General features: G+C 39.3%; 2 protein-coding genes and 1 long non-coding RNA gene across 22 annotated transcripts in view; 1 reads left to right on the top strand and 2 right to left on the bottom strand.

Moving 5' to 3' along the window:
* Nucleotides 1-12,181, top strand: part of LOC116693150 (membrane-associated guanylate kinase, WW and PDZ domain-containing protein 1) — an 89,732-nt gene extending 77,551 nt beyond the window's left edge. For 16 of the 20 annotated variants that reach the window (XM_032521885.1, XM_032521889.1, XM_032521884.1 and 13 more), the window contains 8 exons: nucleotides 302-497; nucleotides 650-952; nucleotides 4,180-4,383; nucleotides 5,577-5,664; nucleotides 5,793-5,853; nucleotides 6,961-7,104; nucleotides 7,246-7,384; nucleotides 8,962-12,181. In XM_032521885.1, coding sequence (XP_032377776.1) covers nucleotides 302-497; nucleotides 650-952; nucleotides 4,180-4,383; nucleotides 5,577-5,664; nucleotides 5,793-5,853; nucleotides 6,961-7,104; nucleotides 7,246-7,384; nucleotides 8,962-10,055 — 2,229 coding nt within the window. In that variant the 3' untranslated portion in view covers nucleotides 10,056-12,181. Of the gene's footprint in view, nucleotides 1-301; nucleotides 498-649; nucleotides 953-4,179; nucleotides 4,384-5,576; nucleotides 5,665-5,792; nucleotides 5,854-6,960; nucleotides 7,105-7,245; nucleotides 7,385-8,010; nucleotides 8,103-8,961 lie in introns of all 20 variants that reach the window. The other 4 variants (XM_032521897.1, XM_032521899.1, XM_032521898.1 and 1 more) reach the window with 2 other exon arrangements.
* A 53-nt stretch (nucleotides 12,182-12,234) lies between these two features.
* Nucleotides 12,235-13,527, bottom strand: LOC116693183 (uncharacterized). The gene is made up of 2 exons (XR_004332861.1): nucleotides 12,648-13,527; nucleotides 12,235-12,362 (listed from the first exon to the last, which is right to left on the bottom strand). It is a non-coding gene; the product is annotated as an uncharacterized LOC116693183 (long non-coding RNA).
* An 876-nt stretch (nucleotides 13,528-14,403) lies between these two features.
* On the bottom strand, nucleotides 14,404-15,901 carry LOC116693174 (rhodopsin). The gene has a single exon (XM_032521964.1). It carries the CDS (start codon nucleotides 15,794-15,796, stop codon nucleotides 14,744-14,746), a length of 1,053 nt encoding a protein of 350 aa, XP_032377855.1. The 5' UTR covers nucleotides 15,797-15,901; the 3' UTR covers nucleotides 14,404-14,743.
* Nucleotides 15,902-22,972: the final 7,071 nt, after the last annotated feature.

Below are 22,972 nucleotides of genomic sequence, written 5' to 3'. Positions count from 1 at the left end.
ATGCCTAAAGCACACAAGTTTCTCTGTGGCCCCAATAGGCTGCATTGGCATAACCTGAAGTAATACAAGAGTAGACTGAACTGATTCATTTAAAATCAGGAGAGAGTCATTGCGCTTTCTTGGCTTGTGGTTTAATTTACTGCAGTTTAATGACTCTTAATTACCAATTTACTGTATCATAATCATTAAAGCTACCATATTCCTGTCAGTCTGTCAATGGAAAATACAATGAATTACAGCTTTATTTAACAAAATTCAGTAATCCGTTGCATCCTTCATTGTATGTGCACTACATTCCCAGATCTACATAGGGCACATAGTGAAGTATGGGGCAGCAGATGAAGATGGACGCCTGCGGTCGGGGGATGAGCTCATCTGCGTGGACGGCACGGCGGTGGTGGGCAAGTCTCACCAGCTGGTGGTGCAGCTGATGCAGCAGGCAGCCAAACAGGGCCATGTCAACCTCACTGTCAGACGCAAGTCCACCGGATACGGAGGTGATGAGAATTTTACATAAAACTTGAGCATGGGTATTCATACATGTATGCATGGTATATAAACACACTGCTTTAACCTTGATAAAACACTTGAATCTAAAGTTAATGAAATGCTTTAATTATCAGTCTGTTCTCTTTCTCCTCATCTTCAGTGTCAAAGGGGGAAGGTGATGTTCCCCCATCGCCAGCCTCCTCCCACCACAGCAGCACCCAGGCACCCAGCCTGACGGAGGGCAAGCGGACCCCCCAGGGGAGCCAGAACTCTCTCAACACCGTCAGCTCAGGCAGCGGGTCTACCAGCGGCATAGGCAGCGGCGGTGGAGGTGGCAGCGGGAGTGCAGTGGTGCCTGCCTCCTTGCAGCCTTACGATGTGGAGATTCAGCGTGGAGAGAACGAGGGCTTCGGTTTTGTCATCGTGTCATCTGTTTCCAGGCCTGACGCCGGCACCACCTTTGGTAAGTGAGGCAGGCTAAGCTGAAGCTAGGGACATCTATTCAGTTTGACATTCAACTTTATCTTGTATACTAAAGCCTGACAATTTAGATTATATACATAATTTAAATATGCATATATATATATTATTAGAGATCCTTATTTCTCTGTGATTTGTTAACTCTCCGACTGTGAGAAGCATGCACAAACAACTGATAGCTGCATTATTTTTCAAAGGTTACTACATGACACTGATGATAATACTTTGCGGAAAAGTATTTTAAACTATACCACTGTTTGGTTTTTTTTCTGCTTGGTTAACAACTAAAATCAAAGACTTTAATTCCACATAGAATGCAACTTAATACCCGTTTCACAATAGTACTGTCTAAAGTATAAAAGTACAGTGGAAGACCACTACAGATGATATGACCAAACATGATTCATCATTATATCACTTATGTTAGTATTTCTCTGCAGTTATAACACAATTCCTAATGCTATAATAAATAAATCAACACACCCTGAACCAATAGCACCATTAAACCAATTGAAAATGATTACCTCATTAAAGTCTTCAGTCTGTTAATATCCAGGCTGTAAGACAATGAGCTTCCTGTAACAAGCAGTAGTTACAGCCTACAATCAGTTACAAAAACATTTTATAACTAATATTACCAATTACTGATGATTTGCTTTTGTACCAGTGTGTAGGATGTAGTAGTATCTATTTTTGAGGTTGCCGATTGCAACAGCCCTCCTTTTCCAAGCATGTAGAGAACCTACAATGGCCTACAGTTACCGTAAAAACATGACACGCCCTCTCTAGAGCCAGAGTTTGGTTTGTCCGTTCTGGGCTACTGTAGAAACATGGCGGTGCAACATAGCGGAGATTGTGGAAGAGGACCCACTCCCTATGTAGTTGTAGGGGCTCATTCTAATCTAATAGAAACACAACAATTATAAGTGTCAGGTGACAATACACTAATGAAAACATAATAATAAATATTATATTCCATTTCTGCCAATAAATTCCCCTAAATCCCGCACACTGCTCCATTAAGACTTTTTAAATACCTTCAATGTCCTTTTTTTTATCAAACTAAATTCAATGCTTTCTAAGCCTATTTAAGACCTGCAGATACCTTGAACGATCCAATCTCAAGAAACCTGAGAGTTGGTGCATGAAACAGCCCCAGTCCCCTATGCATACCTCCAAAAAAGAACATGACCACACATAAATGAACCTCTGAGTGAAAATGAATGATGCCATCTCCTGGCAGAATTACAATATAAAAAAATTTACTCTTTGACTTTTCTCCATTTTATGAATAGCAGGCAAGTGTCGTTTGACAGGAGTGCACTTAGTGCCACAGACATGAGGTCACAAACTATCAGGAGCTTATGGATGAAGAAATCTCCTCATGTGCAGAATACACTCCCTCAGGATCAGGCTGGCTGCAGCTTTATCACAAACACCATCATCACAGATTCATGCCTCAAAGCTGCCCTCACCAATTCATTCAGCATGTAATTGAAGTCCACTCAGCACACTCCACAGCTGTCTATACCATTTACGTATCACGGCAAAACCGAGAACTGCATGTATTAAAGTTGCTCAGGCATTGATGAGGAATTGTAGATGTCCTCCTCGAACAAATTTGGTATTAACCTCTGAGTGATAAATTTGCAACACCAATGTCATTCCAAGGTCCCGTGTATAGTTAGCCATTATGATGATATACTGTGGTGTGGTACGGGCAAAACACCAGAATGGATTAGACGTTAGCCACACTGACTGCCCAGGAAAAATGCCATTGATCCCATGGTCTGCAAAATGCAAGAATTAATTTGTGTTATTTATAGTAACACCATTGAGAGTGCTAGTCAACTACCTTGTCTAAATGTCTCCCAGTTCTTTTGAGTTTCCTGTTTTTGTTGCTGCTTCAATGTGCTCCCCTGCTCTGTTACTATTCCTCTTGGGATGACGAGATGAATGGACTTAGTGCTTTCTTGTGCTGATCTGGAACTGCTTTATAGCATCCTGCGCTCACTCACCTAATGGATTCCAACCATGTAGGACATGAGCTAAAATCTGACCAAAGAATGTCTATTATTTAAAAAAAAAAACATGGCTCTGATGATTCTTCCAGGTTGTTTGTCAGTCCCTAGGAGAACAACACAGTTGCAGTTGATTCAATCTCCTATATATTATGGATACATATACCATTTTTCTCCAGTCAAACAGGGCCCATCCCCCCTCTCATCCCCTGCTACTTTGGCCTGGGATCGCGGTTGTGCTTAACAGATTGAGTATTAAATCCTGGGTACTAGCCACATCCTGTAATGTCCCACATCTCATTATTTAGATAGAGTGACAGGATACAAGCGTATATTTCAATCAAGACAGAGGGAGGGAAGCTGCGAAATGAAGTGAGGCGATGTGATAAATATGGATGTTGCAAAAATACTGGATGGAAGGAGGAAGCGCAGGGAGGAGCAGAGATAAAGGGAGTAAGATGGAGGGAGGATGAGGAGAGCTGGACATCCCCAGGGTCTGTTCAGAGCTTCTGTGTTAACAAGATGCGCAGTATTGAACACTGTCACTCAGGTGCGGATTGTATTTCTTGCAGTGTTTGCATTGACCACATGACTTGTACAATAAGTTGTTGACTGCACACCTCAGATTGCTCCTCCTCATGAATCCTTATCATTTTTTAGCTGGTCAAGATCCCACAGCACAATTACCAAAATGTCTTACACCGCGCAGCAGCAATTGTGTGCTCATTGATCCGCGGCAGGGAGGTGTAGTCATCACTCATGACTCCACCTCGTGACGTGACCATTGTATTGATAGGCTGTCAAGCATTAGCCACTGTGGACCCTGACCAGTGGCAAATAATTCACAACCCATTGATTACTATGTCAGAGGAAGGAGGCAGAGGACAGATTCTGCATTTCCCCACGGAGCCCATTATGTGACATCATAGAGTTTTACCCCCCTTTCTGAGACATTTAGTATTTTGCATGTGTACTGATTGCCACATGTTGAATGAGTTTGAAATGGTGATTTGGATAATTGACCTATGTTCCATCTCTTTTTCTCTGTTTTCTCTTTGTCTTTTCTTTTTCCTAAACTATAAATCAATATAACCAATCAACACAATCAATCTAATCATCACCACACACTATTCCTAACAAACAATATACATGCACACAAAACAAAAAAACATGTATGTTAACATAAAAGCTGGAAATGCTTGTGTGGCCATGCCCCACAAAATAGGACGCATCATCGAAGGCAGCCCGGCGGACCGCTGCGGGAAGCTGAAAGTAGGGGACCGAATATTGGCTGTTAACGGCTGCTCCATCACCAACAAGTCACACTCTGACATCGTAAACCTGATCAAGGAAGCCGGGAACACAGTCTCGCTCAGGATCATTCCAGGTGATGGTAAGGCTTTTGGCTTCCAGCCTCACATGGCTGTTTCATAATGCACCATGATGTGACTTATTCATGGATGTGGTGGGAAGGAAAGGGCACCGCTGCTTTTTACAGGCAAGAGCACTTTTCATCAGGGTATGAACCTTGGTATCTCAGAGAGTGAGTCAAAAGTAAGTTGACCCCCAGAAAATTGTAGTACTTCTAGAAGTCTCTCTCCTCTCTCTCTCTCTCTCTCTCTCTCTCTCTCTCTCTCTCTCTCTCTCTCTTTCTCTCTTTCTCTCTCTCTCTCTCTCTCTCTCTTTCTCTCTCTCTGTGTTTCTGCTGTTTGTTTTTATTTTGTCAGTTTGAAAGGATTAAAAACACTGCTTACATTTAATCAAGTGCTTCCTGTTGGTGTTAATCTCCTCAGCTTAGTTTCAGAAAGGAAATTGAACTGCATAATATAGAAGTACAAGCATTTGCAACCTAAAGCTCTACATTTTGGATGAAATATGTCAAGTGCCGAAACAAGGGTGCTTGGTACTGGCTAAGTCACTGCAGCGCTGTAATGTAATGCCCTTAACAGACACAGAAAATGAAGCTCAATTAAGACCAGGGGAGAGAGAGGTGGGAACATACTCCCCCACACACGTTAACTAGCTCGCTGGTTTGTTTCCTAGTAGAAAACATGGTATGGCTTACTTGTAATTAATGAATGATGGTATTTATTGGTCCACCTTATATCCATTTCAAATACCATGCAAGGTGATAATGGGTGTGGGGTAAAGGAGCTTAATATAAAGGCTGATGTCAGTGTCAGAGGAAACTAATGTGTGTTGCAGTGTTCTTGCTGGTAATAAGATGGAATTGAAGAGAGGCAAAGTACAGACAGTTGTCCTTGCTTTGTCTCCCTCCTGGAAAAGCATGAAACAAAATGATGAAAGTCATCGGAGTTTTGTTTTCCCTTTACTGTGTTTTTCTTTCATGTAGTTGGGGCTAGTGTTGTCCATGAGCAAATAGCAAATGACAACATCACAGGCAGTTAGCATCAGGTTGAATATAGTTGCCCGTGGGTGGTTCAGTTGACTCTTGTGGACAGTAACATGTTGTTCTCCAGTGTCATTTGAAAACACAGCTGTAGGCAAATACATTTAACAAAAGCAGTCACTTAATTTCAGCTCAGTTGTTTCTTTTTTTAATTTGATTTGTGTGTTTCTTTGCAGAATCTTCCAATGCTTCTCTGCTGACTAATGCTGAGAAGATAGCTACCATCACCACCACACACACACCTCAACAGACCACAGAGTCCCGGTAGGTGATGATGCATCCATCATCAGCATCCATTTTTTTTTTAAATATGCATGAATGCAGATGTCTTTGTAGAATGTATTATTTAATACAGCACAATGTGTATTCATATGAGTTTCTCTTTTTTAAAGGAATAACTCAAAGTCGAAAGGAGCTCCACCTCCTCCCCCCATACAAACTCAGACAACACAGGTAAGAATAGATATTTTCACTCCATGGTTAATGATCGACTGGATTTCACATCTATTACAATCCAAAAGATCAGGCACCATAACACTCACTATAGCAATAAACAGAGTAAAGCTACTGATCATGAGTCTATATAAAGCTTTTTTTATCTGAGTTGCCAAATAATGGCACATTTTCAGACAGTCTCTCCTGGAAGGCATTCAAAGTGTTGCACTCATTTGTTCACATGAACAGTGACAGAAACAGTGGTGTAGAGAATGCTAAAAGAGAGCTAGAGAGTTTAATTATGGACACTCATGGCATAAACTGTTTAGGAATGTTGGATTTTTAGTTTTAGTTTATGGAAATTGTCGGACACGGGGTTTCTGAAGCTATTCAACCATAAGACAAGCACATCTGATGAAACATACAGGCAGCTTAGATGTCAAATGTACATCTTTGCCAAGATTTGGATGCATACATGCACTCGGCCATAAATCCACAACAACGGTATATACTAAGGTCCTTCAGCTCTTTATTTTAAAACTATGTTTCATTGTTACGGTCTTCCTGCTCTTTCGTTTCATCAGTATAACATTAAATATAAATCTATGCCATCGTAAATAAGTAGGCAGTAGGCCTGTAGCTCAAGTCATTGTTCCTTTATATGTCTCAGATGCTTTAAGTGCATTATATTAACAAGGTTTTCTATACTCTTCACTTGATTTTTTCCTCTTTTTTATCTTTGAGTTAAATGTCTGGAGTATCTGTAAAATCTGGCATTAAAATGAATAGTTTGATTATGATTACAATTTTGGACTTAGAGAGGAAATGGTTTTGGGAGAGACCATACTTCTGTTCTGGGAACCTTTTGATGAGAATGGTAGGTTTTGGGCCAAGCCCTTGTGATGTCCTTGCTTTGTGATCTGTACTCTACTCACAAGCACATGTGACATTCATTATTCATGCATTCCAGGGTATTGTTCTGCCATTGACATTTTGTGAGTTTTGTGGGAAATTGCTTTATTAGTACTGAAGTTTGGACTCACCTTTTAACTCCCTTGTGCATCATAGATTAGTCACTCCTTCTCTCCTGTGACTTTCTCTTTATCTCTCATTTCTGTCTCGTAGGATGCTGAGTTCTACTCTGTGGACCTCGAGCGGGACAGTAAAGGTTTTGGCTTCAGCCTGAGAGGAGGACGGGAGTACAACATGGACCTGTATGTGTTGAGACTAGCAGAGGATGGGGCAGCCGTCAGAAATGGCAAGATGAGGGTACGAAACAAATAAAAGCTGAATTTGTGACTACTACTCATTAATCTATCGTTTCTCTCTCTTCTTATGCCCTTTTCGCACATTATTGATGAAACAGTATCAGTAGCTAGCTGTGACAATAACATGGCCTCTTTGTTTTAGGTGGGAGATGAGATCTTGGAGATTAATGGTGAGAGCACAAAGAACATGAAGCATTCACGTGCCATTGAACTTATCAAGAACGGTGGTCGGCGGGCGCGGCTCGTTCTCAAACGAGGAGATGGATCTGTACCTGAATATGGTAGGTGAACATGTTGCAATGTTTGTGTCCTCTTCCCGTATGTAATGCATTGAAATCTTATTGTTCCAGCTGAATCAGTCTAGAATAAAGGCTATTATCTGCTTAGTGCATTACAACAGCATGTTCGTAAATTGTATTACTGAAAACAATAAACATTTACTAAAGACACTTTCTGATCTATACATTTAAAGTCGTACTTTCAGCACAAGATTGAGCTGTCAAAATGTATTGCTCAATGAAGGAATGCTTGCTACAGAAGCTTGTTCGGTGATTTATACTCTATAGGATCTTCAGCACAGATGTTTTACAGCTGAAGTCATATTCCCTCCCAGGAGCTGTATGCTCTGCTGATGGATTATTCCTCTCACAGTTTGAGCCATAGTGTTGTATTGCTAAGCATAATTTTTTTCTGGGATTTCATTTTGCAACGCTTTCCCCCCTCTCAGATGGATTTGTGACACTGTATAAAGTGTAATATTTTCTTGTCTTTCACAACAAAGCCCTTCTTCTCTCTATTAAAATGCCTTGTAAAACAGCCTCTTGTCTGTTGTATTTGTTTTCTCCTCTCTATCCTCCCTTCTTTCTCTCTGATTGTCTCTTGTTGCTGGGCTCTTCCTCCTCTCCAGCGATGATGGCTCCTCATCTCGCTGTTGGTACAATGAGGAATGACAAGATGGGAGAGCCCTGTTTCTACCTAATGGGCCAAAATCAGACCACGGTTTGTAACCAAAAGTCTGTCCCAATCCAATCTCCTCATCATATTTTCCTTTCAATTTTATCCACCCTTCCTTTGAGCTCATCCCTACCTGAATCCCACTCTGTGTGTGTTTGCGCGTGGGTGTGTTTACATAGTGTGCATGCTTTATGTCTTGTCATGCCTGAATAAAACTTAATTTAACTCCTGGGAATCCGTACACGCACAAACCCTCCTCCTCCACCAGCCCCACCCCAGATATTTTACTGGGACTAATTTAATGCCACCTCACATGCTGCTGCCATAGCAACCTGTCTCTATTTGACAGACCTGCCGCCAAACACACTCTTGTTTTGTTGCTTTGACTTTGTTCTTCCCAATGAGGTCACAATGAGTTGTTCACCATTTTGTTTTGAATGATTTCCTAGGTGTCTGCTGCGCCATTAACAACCCCTACCCTACACTTGCCGATGTGTTGCCCCTGCTGTTGTTGCTGACATCACCTTGTGTCTCAACCCACAGCCCTATAGAGAAAACATATTGAAGTGATATTTTATTAACTGAAGTAATTTATCATTTCAATACATTTAATGTTTATAGATGTAAAGCAGAATGTTACACATCAATTTAGATTAGCCTGATTGTTTCTAAGAATATATATACACAGTATATAAAAGAGCACATGTATGCATGATTTCCATAAATCTCTGCATTGACTTTTTGTCATGTCAATGTAAGTGCTCACATGAACCAACAAGGAAAGGCATGTCTACTGAACACAATACATGTCACATGTTATTGATGTTAAAGGTTTCCTTAACCTCATTCCTCTTTCATGTTATTTCTGGTCAACACGCTTCTCTTCCTTTCTCCTCTCCTGCAGACGGCAGCAGTGACGGGCACCCTCCCACACCCGGGGCACAAAACACTCCGGAAGTGAGAACGCTGCCACATAACAGCCGATATCACACCTCATTGGAGTCCAGTTATCCACCAGACCTTCACAAACCATCACGCCAGGAGGAGGCTGCGTGTGGCCGAGACAGGGATAGGGCTGGGTCAGATCAGATGGACTACCAAGGCCGGCAATTTAACCCACACCATCATCACACCTGGAATAACAATCACAGTCAAAGTAACCCCAGACAACAGTCTCCAGATAACCGTAACAGCAGTAGCAGTGGCAACAAGAAGAGTCGAGGCCGCAAAGTCAAGAAGTCCGAGTCGGAGAGCGGCATTTCTAAACTCCTAAAGACTTTGAGGAAAGACAGCTCGGGGAAGAAGGCTGCAGCTGCAGAGAAACTGAGGGGGCGAGAGCTTTCAAGCAGCAGTTGTACTTTGGACGGGAGGTTTCGTCAGCAGCGCCGCGGCTCCCTTGACCGGTCTCCAGCACTAAAGCGGGCCTCGTCTCCTGATCGTCGGCGGGCCAAGTCGATGGACCGCAGGGCAGAGCGAGCGCATCGGGACCGCACACCTGAGAGGGAGTACGATGATGGCGGGTTCCTCGCAGTCACCCCTGAGCGCAAGTTCCTCGAGCGGAGGCTCCTCAAGGACTCGCAGATGGCAGGGCGAGTCAGGGAGGCCTCAACCCCTGAGCGCACCAACAACAACGGGGATTCTTTGTCTCTTTCCAGGGGCCGTACATATGATAGAGCCACAAAGAACGGCAACCTCCTGAGAGACTCTTCCTCAGAGAGGAGGGAGGAGGGATATCTGATGAACGGGACACCGGAGCGACGAAACCGAGTGGAGCGGGACTCTTCCCCCGACAGCAACTACAGCCGGGACGAGCTGAACTATGCAGCAGCACCCAGACTGAAGGACTACTGCGGCATGATGAAGAACAACGCTGCACACAACAATGCTGCCTACAACAACATAGGCCATAACAATAACACAATAGGCCGCAGCCCAAACCAGCTCCCTGAGCCCAAGAGAAGGCTGTACAAAGAAAGCCCCAAAGACCTCAGCATCTAGAGCGGAGATCCCCCTCGCCACTCTCTCCTCTATCTGTGCAAACTATGTACCATACACTGGAATTGGACTTCTGAGGATACTAACTCTTGTGCTTTATTCGGTCGACCTGTTTATTTGATTGATTTGATTGACTTAACTACTTGTGATCCCATCCAGAGATTCATAAAACAGCAGGAGTACAATCCTTCTATCAGTTCATACTGGTGGTTTTGTCATTGTTATAGTTATTTTCAACATAACAGAGGTTGTTGTACTATAGTAAAGGTATTGTATGTGCCTGCATATAAAATCAGTGATATTGCTTTTTGTAGGCATTGCTGAATCTAGATATTTGTTCCCCTCAGAGGTATAAAACATGCTTCCAGTTGTGGTATCTTCTAACTACTAAGCTTGTTTTTAACTTGTTTTTAGATGTCTGTTCCATTCCTGAATTGTTTTACTGAACAAACTATAGCACAAGACACTGATGGTTCACAAGAGCTGTGACTTCAGACAAAAATCTAAATTTAAGATCTGATGGTAAAAGTAGATAATTATATAAATAATATATAACTTATTTGCATTTGCTCACTATTTATTTTTAATTTGGCACATATCTTGAGCAAGCTGCATTCCTCGAGGACCAAGGTAGAAGTGCACACTGTACCTGGAAAAGCATGCTGTACCCTTACTTGTGTTGCATCCTTTAAATGTGTGGCAGCTCACCCTCTTTGCCTATATATGTACACACTGACGGAATTAGGTGAAGATAACAGACAGCTGATGAGAAAACTGGTCTCTTGGAGTAGGATTTAAAAAAAAAAAATAATGACTTTGTTCCTCAGTGTGTAGTGATGTAGCTGGGAAGGAACCTGACTCACTTTTAACTACAGGCAAAACTGTTCTGGTAGATTCTCTGTTGCAGGAAAATGAGTTATCTAAATTTGTTGCTCAAACTATTTCAATTTAGTACTTTAGATGAGTCTGCGTTATGCCACAATACCAGCTTGAAGCTGCCATAAAATGTGATTATTCAGAAATGCCAAAAAAAACAAAATTTAAAAGAAACAAAATGTGTAAATTATCCCTGTGCAAGATGCATGTGTAAATTTAAGTGTAATTTAACCACTTTCTCTGATAGCTCTGAGCGAGAATAATCGATAAGGAACATGCACTGTAATCCCACAGTAGTTGTTAGCCCTGTCCTAATGTTGATAACCACATTTGCGCACCGACCGCCTCCTGGGTCCTGACACAAAGAGCTAATGTGGTTCCTTGAGTTGGTAACAGGCTATATGGAGAGTCCGGGTACAGGAGACGACCAATCTGCCATGCTGAGCCATGCTGTCACACCACTGAAGTCTGACTGCTGCTTTATAATCTGTTTTGTGTGTGTTCTCGGTTTTATGTTTCATTAATGAACTAAAATATATTGGACAAACCACAACAAATGCATTGTTTGATCACTGTTGTCGACATGGTACTGTATTAACAAAAAAGAAGAAGAAAAAATAAATACATTTAAGAAGTTAACCTGTTGGCCATCCTCTGTAAAGATTTTTTTCCAATGTAACTATTAGGAACCTGTAAAGGAATAAAATGTTGCCTTTTTCTTGTACAAAAGATAAATTTATGAAAAACCTCAACAGTGAGGAATGTGATATTGTGTTTATATCTCTGAAATGGACCTGATGATTTATGGGAAATACGTTGATTTACTCTGGATCAGGTATGTAAAGACATTTTAAAATGAAAGACTGTATTTGGTCAATCAGAAACTGTTTGATGGTTTGAATCTATCTCGATGGTTAGCCTGCCTTTGTATTATAAAGCACTTGTATGCAGTCTGTGTTCTTCAAGCATTATTTCTTGCAATGTGCTCCAGACATAATGCTGTCCCTGTGTTGATAAAAGCAGTACATGTATATGGGCCAATCTTTTTTTTATAAAACTATGCATATATAAATACTACATTGTTCATAGCTTTATTTGACCCATGAAGCTAACATTAGTCTAAGTACAAGTAGATGTGGACTTATCCAGCTTCTTTCCTTGAGATGGATTACAATGTATATGTAGCTGTCAAAAGAAGTCTGTGAATGCTATTTTTATTATCAAATAAAGTTTTCCATACAAATTCAAAAGGATTTCATATTTCTGGACAGCCGTTTGTCAGTAATATCTCCGGAGAGGCTTTTAAGTTTGTTCAATCTTTTTAATCAAATCACTGGTGTGTCAGGTATGGTCACACTACATTTTAATATGCAGCTTTAGAGACTTTGTTTTATTGAAGATTACCACTGGATACAAATAATACTACATTAAATACTGTACAATGGTTCACACACTTATACGCTTCAATTCACGATAGTAGCAAGGACATACAACAGCGTAAAAAAAACTGTCAACTGCATTGTCATCCTTGTCTACTTAAAACACGTGCAGTTCACAGAATGGAGTTGTAGTACAAGCATAGCTGTCTCAGTCCATACACTCCAACAAAAGCAAAGTTTTTGTAATTGTTTGAAAGTTACAGCCCGTGCTGCAATCATCATACCACTGATATACTTTATAATCTTAAATGGTGCAATATAATATTACTACAAATACGACACAACAAATAAGTGACACTGTATAGAACTAGATAACTGTTTAGAGGGCTGATTTCTGGATTCTTCTAAATTTAAAGATTATAACTGGTATTTATTTCCAATAAGCTAAATTGTATCTTGTCTTTGTGACAGAAATTCCCGATCCAGTATTCTCCAAATACGTTCATTAAACGTTTTCTTTTTTTAGAGCTAAATTTAAGCAGCAAGTAATTGATTTTTTTCCCCTTAAGCTTGACTCCAGACTGCTCAGTGAGTATATCTGTATTCCATGAAATATCCGCTCGTAACATTGTTGCTATAGCTACGCATGAAGGTCATATTGGGAGAGATCTTAGGGTGTTTGTTTTTATCTAGTCTGGCATACTGTAGAACCAAGAATGGAGTAGAAGGAATTGCATCATTATATGAGTTTCTTTCATTCATCATACCGGTAAAACTCATTGTATCTTTCGCAGAGTAAATATAAAGCAGGACTCTTCCAAAATAAGAAAGCTTTAAACCTGTGGACATCTCAAGTGAGCCTATACTTATTGGCAAACTTTCTGTGTTACCTAGGCTATACTCTGTTAGGACTGCAATAGTCACTATAGAGTATTAATGAATTGGTGTATTATAACAAATCTCTAAATTTTAGTTTTTCAAATTTTGAAAAACTGTTGAGAAATGTTGTGCAGCTCACCTGATGATTCCTCCAATAACTGATCCTGATCTTCTGTAACACTTTTCATTAAGTTCCCTTATTGAGCACGTATCAGCTGCATAAGAATATTAAATAACTCATTTATAACACAGTGCACAGTACACAGCTATGATAATACATTTAAGTATGTGTTCATGTACAGTATTTGTCAGCAATCATAACAAGTAATACTTTACTTTAAGTCCCACTACATAGCATTTATAAGCAATGTAAAGAAACATTTGGCTTATGACACATCATAATGTAGTTGTAAAGCAACTTAATGACAGTTTAAGTGTTTATTAACATAAACTATCCACAAATCCTATGTAGAGATAAGTTATATTATTACATCTGGGTTTTACTATATTGTTATTTGTTATCTGTTTTTACATTTTACATCAGCTCTCATGGGTGTCCACAGAAGTTAAAGTCATTAAATTATATACTAATAAACAAATATATAGCTAAATTTAAATCTGCTTACAACTACATTATAGTGTTTTATAAGGTATGAATTAAATGTTTAAACACTATTTATAAATGCTAAAAAGGCCTTCAGGTAGCAGTAGCTTAATTTTAACGTCTATATAGTCTATATGTGTGTCATATGGTAGAAGTTAAGTTACACTAACACAATCAAGTAATTGTATCTATTTCATAACCTTTGCATCAAGGTGTCTCTTTACAATACTGTTATCCAATAAGTCTTTGTCTGTATTAACCTAATTAATGGGATTATTTGTCATCATATAAAGTTGATGTTGTGTCATGTGTATATTAGTCCCTGATTAATAGTCATAATCCCTTAGGTAGGTCAAGTACTAAATTCAAGGTGTCCTGTGATTGAAATCGCATTGCATTAGCATTGTAGATGCCTCTACAAAATTCAAACATTGTTCTTAGTTTTTGTCTGTAATATCAGAGCAGTGGTCACTCCAATAATAGCTCTTATGTAAAAAACAATTACTCAAGACATAAATGCAGTATGAATAGGTTGTTTACATTTATTCACTTGAATAATACTACAGGTATTTGAAATTTGCCGTCCAACTTATGAGTAAAACAAACAGGATGAGTCATTTGCAAAGTGCCTTTTATTTTACGTTGCCTTGTTTATATGCCTCTACATTCAAAAATAAGCCAGTATCATATAGGATCCAACTGTAAAAGATTACATTTTTTCCCTTTACTCTCAGAAAGAAAAATCTCATAAATTTTAAGTTGGATATTCTGTACAAACAGGAACAACTCTTTAATGGGCTGACCTTTCCTGCAACTGTCTTTAGGTTGAACCAACACTTGTAAAAATACAAAAAGAAAATATTTCTGTAGACATTAGTCTTCAGTTGTTTCCCGAGGGGAGCAGAAGTCTTCTTCTTGGATAGTGGATCATGGAGCCTGTGTTGACAGCCCTTTTATGCAGGAGACACAGAGGAGACAGAGGAGGCCTCGGTCTTGGTAGAGGATGCTCCCTCCTCCTCCTCAAAGGGATTCTTCCCGCAGCACAAGGTGGTGATCATGCAGTGGCGGAACTGCTTGTTCATACAGACGTAGATCAATGGATTGTAGATGGCTGAACTTTTGGCAAAGAAGGCCGGGAGGGTCATGAAGAGTGGTCCAAATTCAGAGCCCTGATTTGTAAAGATAAACCAGGCCACACTGGCATAGGGTACCCAACACACCAGGAAGGAGATGACCATAAGCACTACCATGCGTGAGACTTCCCTCTCAGCCCTCTGGGTGGTCTCAGACTCCTGCTGGGCAGCAGCAGCCTCCTTGACAGCACAGAGCAGACGGCCGTAGCAGAAGAAAACGATAGACATTGGAATGATGAAGTGGCAGGTGAACATATAGATCACAAAGGACTCATTATTAAAGCCTTCTGCACGTGTGTAGTAGTCCACCCCACATGAGCACTGCATGCCCTCAGGGATGTAACGAGACCAGCCGATTAGAGGGGGCACAGCACAAGCTGAGGCCATCACCCAGGTGAAGACCAAACCCATCATTGCGTGTTGCTCCCCAAAGCGGAAGTTGCTGATGGGCTTGCAGACAACCACCCACCTTTCAATAGCCAGAACAACCAGTGACCAGAGTCCAATTTCACCACCGAGTGTAGCAAAGAATCCTTCCAAATTGCAGCCAAGGCGTCCAAGGACGAAGTAGCCATGCATAGAGGTGTACAATGTTGTAGTGAATCCTCCAAACACCATGAAGAGGTCAGCCACTGCAAGGTTCAACAGGATGTAGTTTAGAGGGGTTCGCAGCTTCTTGTGTTGGATGGTGACGTAGAGAGTGAGGAAGTTGATAGGGAAGCCAAGAAGGATGAGCAGGAACATGTAGCAACCCAGGGCAGCGTAAGCTGCTGGGTTGACAAGGTAGTACTGAGGGTATTCATAAGGATTTCGGACAACACCGGTGGTGTTTACCATAGGGACATAGAAATATGGTCCCTCTGTGCCGTTCATGGTTGCGGCTTGCTGTTGCAATCAGTCCTTCTATATCGTTTCTTCTGGCTGTTCTGGAAAGTGATGGAGAAGGACTCTGCTACAAATGAACCCTAGGTGGACACAGTCTGGCTTTTAAAGGCAAACCTTGGATTATCACTTTCCAAATCTGTCAGCACAAAGTGATTTAGGCCACAGATAATATGTAATCCAGCCACGACTGCAAACAGAACTGATCACTCATCAAGATATTAAGGTTACACCTGCTCATGCCTATCATTGAGCTATCAGTTAACTGCTTATTTTAAAGCATAATATCAACATGTTACCTCATGTTTGATGTGTACCAAATTTGAAAGATACTGCACTATTGAGGGTGAGTGTTTCTGTGCACAGGAGACAGTGCATGTATCCCCATATGGTATGACTGGTCCTTAAGAAAAAAAAAGTGCAAGTGGAGGGGATTGTAGCCGCTAATTCACTCATACTGTGTGCAAATTTGAATTGAAGCATTAGTATCAATCTGTTTTAGCTGTGCAATGAACTAGTGACCTGTTCAAGGTGTCTCTCTACTTTCAGCTGAGAGAAACTCAAGAATAGAGCTAATTAGGTAAACCCTGAATCATTTTGTAAAGTAAGTGGGTATTATAGGCAACTTTACTTAGTGTGACCCTAGGTTGGGGTGTAACGATACATCAGTCTAGAGGGACATATGGATTCAATCATCACCTAACCAACATCATTAATGTAAAGTAAAAACATTTATACATATTATTGTCTGTAAGATACCCCTTGATTTTGAAATTCCAACCTTATATATTTTTTCAATAAATAGCAACAATTTGTTTTTCATTGAAGTGTCTGAAGGAGCTCAGTATTAAAACTGTAGTTTACCCTCCTGATAAACAGCAAATATGCTAGTGCTTTCCTAGAGACAAAAGTCTCTCAAGTAGGGCTGCAATTAACAATTAATTTGGATTATTAATTGATCTAGCTTTTTTCTCGATCAATTCCTCAAGCAGTGATGTTAGTATTATTAGCTTGTTTCGTCCCAACAGCAGTACAAAACCAAAGTATATTCAATTTTCTGTAATATGTGACAAAGACAAAGCAGCAAATCTTCCAACCACCATTAATGTTTGGCATTTTTTGCTTGATGAAGCATGATGAAATGATGAAGGGATTACCAAATTAGTCACCAATTAATTTTCTGTCGCTCAACTTGTCATTGCAGCTCTACTTCCGAGATCTCTTTATTTCATTTAAGTTTGTATACAGTATACTTTTTAAATCAAACAATGACTCATGGAGTAACAACCCAATCCTTTTGTATATTTCAATAGTTGAACTGCAATATAGGCCAAAAAGAGAACCTACATTTATTAAAATCTGTTTTGCCAGAGCTGCAATACAGGCTTTGTTTAACCTTGGAAATACTTAAATATCTACGTTTATATACTTAATATAAATTGAAATATCTTGCACAGGTGTGTCCTGGCCAGGATAGAAGCAGAACATAACAGACCTTTAAAATGTCTTAAAATATATCATGGTCTCTTGTATTATTGTGTGGTGAGAGGTCAACTTTCTGTACAGTGTTGAAGGCAGAGGCAGTCGCGTTGCTAAGTGCTGGGCCATCTTAGCTGTTGGTAAAGAGCTCAGCACTTTCCTAATGGGTGTTGTATTAAAGAGATTTGGGGCTTATGCATGTGTTACTCTCACAGGCCTGTAATGGATTTAATGTCGTAGAGGTCATTTTCGCTTATAGTATGATGCCGTCTTCAGATGTTATTTCTTTCCTCTTTTTATTCAAAATGTTTTTCCATGAATGGGTAGCATGTCAGTATAATAAAACTGTATAAACATTGACAAACTATGAATTAGTTACAGTATTTCCATCTGGACACTGGGCACTCATTGAAAGGGACATTGCAGAGATTTGGTCTGTTTCAACTGAAGGGTGCAAAACAGTTATGCATTTAGTGTTTTATCAGTTCACTATGTTAGTTGTTTACTGAGTGGTTAGCCATATCAGGCGGCCATGTTGGAAGAACAATGTTACTATATCAATAATCTTCTTCTTATTATAGGCTTTTTTTTTAAATGTACTTAAGTTCATGGGATTTAACGTTTTTCTTGATTTTCTCAAATAATCATTTGGCTTATAAAACAGTTTAAATGTGTAATCATCAGCGCACAAAAGGGACATCTTCAAATAGCCCTTTGTTGTCCAACTAACCGATCAAAAGTAGAAAACACCTGTTGTAAACTTGCTCTTTCCAATTGAGTACAAAGACTAAAATAAAATCTAGGCCTGTATGAATCACAGATATGTTTCAGATACTGTGGAAGAGAAATACTATAGCATTATGTATGTTGTTTTGTATTATTGAAATAACTGCAGGTTTAAAGTGCATGATTCAGAACGTGGGCTTTTGTGCAAGTAAAGAGTTAAAGACAAATAATTAGTGTTACAGTGTGACATATGGCTATTGACATGCCAACCGCAGGGGATGGCATGCAACAGCCACAACAGATTACTAGTTTTTAACACTTCAGAGACTTAACGATCAACGTTTTTTTGTATAGACGATTCAATCTGGTAGTGAGTGTATAAATAAATGATACAGTGCATAGACAACATATATACACTGTAAACCCAGATTTAGTTGTAATTCATCTTTTTATTGGTCACTACTTCTTCTTTCATGTTGAAAACCACATCAATTCCTAAATTACAACATGTATTTGTGATAATCAACTGCAGTGCATAGATCATATTAAGCACACATAACTAAGGACGTGAAGTTTCTGAAGGGGGAACATTTAAACTGTTCTGAAAAGGCTCATGGGAAAAATGTATGTTCTTTTGTCCCAGTTAAAGTGTATTTGAAATGTTTTGGGTGTGCATTAAAGATGTCTTGCCTTTAATTTTGTATGGTTGATTGAGTGTTTAGCCATATTCAATGTTGCACCATGACCCAGATCCGGGGGGAGGGGGATTGATGAGGTCTTGTCAGTGAGTTAATGAATTATTATATAGATCCATGCAGATTAAAGGGATTTAAAGCAATCCAATTATTGTTGACCGCTCTGCTTTATTTGAATTAATGCATCAAATGCGTTAATCTTAAAACTATACGGTTATAAAGGTTAAACATTTTTATTAGCACAGTTACTTGTTCTAGTCTTGATAGTGCTGATTGTCTGTCGTATTTGTAGTCTACGTGACTCCAGGAAAAATGAACTTATGTACACTTGATTTGTCAACTGCTGAAACTTACCAGTCTGTGGTACTACAACTTGATCAGTTGAGTTTCACCTTGTGAAAAAACTGAAACGGTTTAAGTCAAGCCAACTTTATTGTCAATTGTGCAATATGTGCCAGACAGTGCAATTGAAAATATGCTACTCTCTGACCCAAGTACTCTCTGGGTACAAGTATCATGGGAAAAAAGAAAAAGAAAAATGATACTCATAAGATAAAGAAGGATATGTTATATACAATTAAAAAGATAAGTAATATATATACTGTATATAATAATACAGTACTATTTTAAATAGTGCAAACCTAACCCAAATTAAGGCAACATGTTTTCGCGCAACTAATTTGGGCCAAAAGTGTAGTACAAGTGTGATATAGTACTAAAGTTGAACTAAAGCCATTAAACTGCGAACATTAATTAGAACAGACTATGGTCAATAGGAAAGTGTTGAGATCTACAAACTCTACACCAGTTTTACAGCTGCATGCTGTTACAGGATTTACAGATCCAGGAGATCAGGACGCACCTGTTGCTAAGCTCTGGAGCTCTGCTGTGGCAGATCTAGAGATATTTTGCTGCCATCTTTTGGAAACCAAAATAAGTGCACTCATACACAAAATCTGAGGGTCTGTTTTTCATGCTACAAGAATTTTATTGTAAGTATTTTAGTTTGTAGTTTTAGTTTTCACAGATGAATCTGAAACCCCACAATTCTATCAGCTTATTTCTTGGCAACGTTTTCTGTTTTAACCAAAATCAGTGGGTGTGAGGGTTAGGGTTTTCAGCATTCCAGGTCACAGGTTTAATCTTGATTCGATTTTGAAATTAACTATTATTCCATCAACATGTACAGAAACAAACAGTGATGGAAAGCAAAATGTACTAAAGTAGTTGTGAGGTACTTGTGCTATACTTGTAGCATTTTATTTTTATTTTTACTTTATGCTTCTTTACAATTCAGGGGGAAAGTTGTACTTTTTGATTCCACTGTATATCTGACAGGTGGATGCAGTTAGTCATTTTTCAGATTCAAATGATGAAATACACAACATTGTTTAAGATTAGCACAGTGGTTCACAACTTTTTTGGCCTGTTGCCCTTTGGTTAGGATTACTTGGACTGCTTAACTGTACCAACTACTACAGTAAAATTCTGTGTACACATTGATGCGTCCGTATTAATCAAATGACGTCATATGCTGTTATAATTATATATCAGTTACAGAAAGAGTGTTTTTGTCTTTAATACTTGTACTAAAGTAAACTTTGAATGTATGACTTTTACTTGTAATGGAGTATTTTATAAGATTCTAAACTGAAAAAAACTTTTTAGACAGTACTGTAGTGTCTAAAAAGTAGGCCTACCCACCTCGAGTTTATAGATGCCTCAAGCCTCTCTAAGGATCAATATACAAAGATTTAGCCGTATCCATGTGAATAGTGTATGACCTTCTCTCCAAAGAGAAATACATAGAAGGACAAGAGATGTACTGTTACTGCCTTGAGATGTGCTAATGTGTAAAGTAGATATGGTCCGGTCTGTCTGAAATTCTATCAACACCCTATTAGAATATTCTTGACCCATATCCCATATAAACTTCTTCCTCTTATGTTTTACTTCTATTTGTCAGTGTCACATGTATTTTAAGACCTCTCAGGTCTCAGGAGATTTGGCGTTAAAGTGTTTCCATCATCACTTCTGTGGTTGACAATCCTAGCTACATTTAGACACGTTAATGACGTGACAGTAACCTTTTACATTGCACATAAAACTTGTTCCAACAGCTAAAGCTTTGATTCCTGACTTTGGCTTTTTTTGTTTTGTTTTGCTCATGAAGATGACTGTGGTTTTTAGAGGACAAATGTGTGGGCAGAGTGTGATGCTCTCTCACTCTGCCCACAGGAACTCTCTTGCTGAGTGACCGGTAGAGAAGAGGGAACACTGTGACCACGACATGTCACAATCCACCCCACCAGCTCGCACATACATTTCACACTGAAGCTTATACATCATCGGACCCATACCAGCACAACTAACATCAGCTGGTGTAGAGGAAGTCAAGATTCATTTGGAGACTCACTGTCCAAACAATAAAAACTCTTTCACATGCAAAGCTTAAAATAATCTTTGATGCCGTTTGGTTTAGGACTGCAACTAAAGATTATTCTCATTGTTGATTCATCTGTTGTAGAGCTGCAACAATTACTCAATGACTCTATTAATCAATTGCCAAAAAATGTATTACAACTATTGTGACAATTAATTGATTTTTTTAGTTATATTTTAAGCAAAAATGGCAAACATTCCCTGGCTTCTCAAATGTCTGGCTTTGAAGCTTTTTCTTGTCTGTCATGGTAGTAAACTGAACATATCTGTGTTTTAGACCGTTGGTTGGACAAAACAAGACATTTAAAGACATTCCCTTGGTCTGTGAGAAATTATAAGAGGTAGCCTATCTTTCAATATTTTCTGACATGTTATAGTCTAGACAAAATTATTGATCAGTTAATCAAATGAAAAAAAAAATTCCATCTTTATTTCCCAAAGCCCAACGTCTTTAAATTTATTTTTATACATACCAAATATCTAAAATATTCTAAAGGTAAACAAACACAAAGGTGTGTCGATTACAGTTCCGTTGGTAATGTTGCTCTCAACAATTTGGTTACATGATGGTTTGTGGAATTTGCAGCAAATTATGTGAAAGGTGATTTGATCTGAGCATGTGTTTGTGTGTGGGGTACTTGCACTTGTGTCTTTACGTCTGAGTAGAGTACGTGCGAGGGATATATGAGTAAAAACACTGCGACCATAAAGGGATTAGAGGTCAAACAATTCTTATGGTTGATAACTGTTTTGACAATCAAGCAATCAGTAATTGGGGACGAAAAGTTTCAGCATTGATTTTTCAGTAATCAGGTGCTCTGTTGATGATCATCGGTTGGGTTAGGTTTATTAGCACTACAAATCAACAGGCCAGTGAATATAATAGATAATTATCCAGTACATCTGGCCAACCTCACACACAAAACAGATTCTCCTTTCCCTGCATTTCAAAGATGAGAACAGGACTGTAAATCAATCAAAGATTCATAAAAAAGACAGTTGACTGGTAATCTCTGGTGCTGTATGCTTTCAGGATGTTTGCCAGCAGTGGGAGCTGTTAAGCTTCACTGTACTGCTTGACATGAGATCGCTCACATTCAGCATTATCCTTGATTCTACAGTAATCGTCTGGAGCAATATTTGCATCGTGTTGCTGAATTAGTAGCACCATTTCAGGCTGGTGGTATTTGAGGCTGCCAAGCTGCCTCTTTTAAATACATTATTCACATTGTTGGTGCCAGCAGTGCTTCTCTCAAATCCTGGTACATAGCAGCTGATCCATGTCCATGTTTCTTTAACTAAAGAAATGTCTTTTAATCTATCACTGCTAAACCTGTGTGGAGGGGGATGTGTAAGCCCTCTCTGCCGGCGGAAACGTACACAGATGGAGACCCTGTTATCAAAGACTGCTATTTGTCAGGTCTATTCAGTCACCTTAAAGTGTAGGAAAGATAAGGTCAGATGTGTTACGGTTTAATTTATTGAAAACCTGCAATAAATCAAACAATACGGCATTAACACTATCTATTCACGTGAAATTATGAGGGGATGGGGTGTTTGTCAGACTGGCTTGTCAGGAGTCTGAAACACATTTCTGCTTGAACCCTTATTTGCATTTGTGCGTAGCTATTGATCCCTGGTGTGCAATCAAATGTGCAGCAGCTGAAATCTTCATGTAATAGACCTCTTCAAAGAGAGTGCAAGTACATAACTACCTCTTATTTCTTTGAAAAAAATACCCATTTGTGCTGTGAGAAATAAAAGAAAGCCACTTCGGCAAGCTGATGAGAAACATACAGTATATCCTTCTGGTCAATCAGAAATC

The sequence above is a fragment of the Etheostoma spectabile genome, chromosome 7, assembly GCF_008692095.1.
Source record: "Etheostoma spectabile isolate EspeVRDwgs_2016 chromosome 7, UIUC_Espe_1.0, whole genome shotgun sequence".
Lineage (NCBI taxonomy): Eukaryota > Metazoa > Chordata > Actinopteri > Perciformes > Percidae > Etheostoma > Etheostoma spectabile.
The sequence above is the reverse complement of the archived record's forward strand: the minus strand, read 5'-3'. Positions and strand labels throughout refer to the sequence as shown.